We start from the raw sequence: 2,149 nt of genomic DNA on the forward strand, positions 1-2,149 counted from the left end.
TCTTCTGCTCACCGAGGCTGCATTTCTTTGATCAAAAATACAGTAAAAATTGTGAAATATTATTGTAATTTAAAACAGCTGTTTTCTATGCGAATATCTGTTACACTGTAATGTATTTCTGTGATGCGCAGCTGTATTTTCAGCATCATTACTCCAGTCTTCAGTGTCACATGATCTTCAGAAATCATTCTAATATGCTGATTTGCTGCATTTCTTATCACTATTAAAAACAGTTGTGCTACTTAATGATACATTTATTCAGAAGTCTGATGAACAGGAAGTTCAGAAGAACTTGCATTTTTAAAAAAATAGAATTTTCTGTAACAATGTAAAAGTCTCTTTTGATCAACTGAAAACAAACAAACAAAAACGTAACAAAGTTACTGCACCCCCAAATTTTAAATGGTAGCGTGTTATGAAATGTATTAACATTGCTATAATATTTATACATGCATGGGTATATCATGATTTAATTTTAAACGCAGTGAGCAGAAAGCCAAGAAGTGAAGTGATGTAAAAAGGGGTCCTGTAGGAAAAACACTGGTAACAATAGCGTTAAAACAAAGAAAATTTAAGTAATACCATAAATATCACTGACATAAAGAGGCAAAAACAAGAAAAAAATATATTTACAAAAATATTTATTTACTTCACATAAAAACAAATGTAGCTGTCCCTTCATGAAGAGAATAAAACAAACAATTCTGAAGGGACCCTGGAAGACAACACTGACGTTGACCCGAGAGGAACCGCTTCAGATGGTTTTAAGTTAAAGACTAATGACAGCCGCTTCAGTAACTGACCGAGAGAGCCAGCGGTTGGATCAGAAGTTCGAGTCTTCACAGGGAATCGGTCTGAACGTCACATCTCTATTTTCCTCCAGCAGAAGATCATAGCGACACAGAGGCCTGCTGAAACATTGAGTTGAAGGAAACCATAAGAGTTTTTGTGGCTGTCAGGAGTACGCTGGTCTTTGTCTCTATTCGGTTTAATGTTTCTGAAAAAAGTCTCTTCGGCTCAGCAAGGCTGCATTTATTTGATCAAAAATACAGTAAAAACTGAAATATTTTTATAATTCCAAACAGCTCTTTTCTATGTGAATATGTGTTAAACTGTAATTTATTTCTGTGATGCGCAGCTGTATTTTCAGCATCATTACTGCAGTCTTCAGTGTCACATGATCTTCAGAAATCAGTATAATATGCTGATTTGCTGCTCAAGAAACATTTCTGATTATTATCAATGCTGAAAGCATTAATATTTTTGTGGAAACTGATACATTTTATTTTTCAGGATTCACAGATGAATAGAAAGTTCAAAAGAACAGCATTTATTTGAAATAGAATCTTTTGTAACATTATCAATGTCTTCACTGTCACTTTTGATCAGTTTAATGTGTCCGTGATGAATAAAAGTATCAACTTTTGAGTATGTTTGGTGTCACACACCTTGATGTCTCATGCTTGAATTAAAAAAGAAGCACAAATAACTGATTCACAGAGCTGTCATTTGGCCTGAAGTCTTATAATATAGTGAACAGAGCAGCTCCGGTCTCTATTCCTGTACATTACAGCAGCAGCTCAGACTTTCAGCAAGACTTCCAGACGAACGCTTGCTTCAGATGAAAGCACACAGACCTGAGGGGGTTCTGTAGAGGAGTGAGGCGGATGCGCAGGAGCCGCAGTTTCTTGCTCGGCCGGAGTCCTTTCCCCGTACAGAACTTGAGCGAGATCTCCGTCACAGGCTGGACGTCTCGGTCAAACTGAGCCAGAACGCTGCTCTCCACAAACCTCTCAAACATCAGGGATTTACTGGAAGAGAGAGGAGAAACATCAGCATCCAGAACATCGATCTGGGAATACTCCTTACACGAGACGGAGACTTTCACAGACTTACTGATTGAGTTCAACTTGCGCCTCTTCCTTTCTGTTGCTTAATTTAATAGTTAAATATCCCCAGTGTGTCTTCTGGTTCCATGTGACAATATCAAGCTTGTAGCCGAACTCTGGTGGAGTCAAAAAACTGTTACGTTATATATACACTAGCGCTCAAACGTCTGGGATCAGTGAGACTTGTGATGTTTCTGAAAGAAGTGTCTTCTGCTCATCAAGGCTGCATTTATTTGATAAAAAATACAGAAAAAAACAGT

The 2,149-nt window shown here is 37.5% G+C and overlaps 1 protein-coding gene across 1 annotated transcript in view; it reads right to left on the reverse strand.

The window, feature by feature from the left end:
* Window positions 1–241: 241 nt before the first annotated feature.
* Window positions 242–2,149, reverse strand: part of LOC107730914 (lipase member H-like) — a gene marked incomplete at its 5' end in the record, with an annotated part of 3,930 nt that continues 2,022 nt past the window's right edge. Inside the window, 3 exons of the mRNA XM_016541907.1 lie at window positions 242–911; window positions 1,638–1,811; window positions 1,897–2,005. Of these exons, the coding sequence (XP_016397393.1) occupies window positions 824–911; window positions 1,638–1,811; window positions 1,897–2,005 (371 nt within the window). The remainder of the gene's footprint in view (window positions 912–1,637; window positions 1,812–1,896; window positions 2,006–2,149) is intronic.

The sequence above is a fragment of the Sinocyclocheilus rhinocerous genome, unplaced genomic scaffold (assembly GCF_001515625.1).
Source record: "Sinocyclocheilus rhinocerous isolate Xijiao unplaced genomic scaffold, SAMN03320098_v1.1 scaffold5634, whole genome shotgun sequence".
NCBI classification, from domain to species: Eukaryota; Metazoa; Chordata; class Actinopteri; order Cypriniformes; family Cyprinidae; genus Sinocyclocheilus; species Sinocyclocheilus rhinocerous.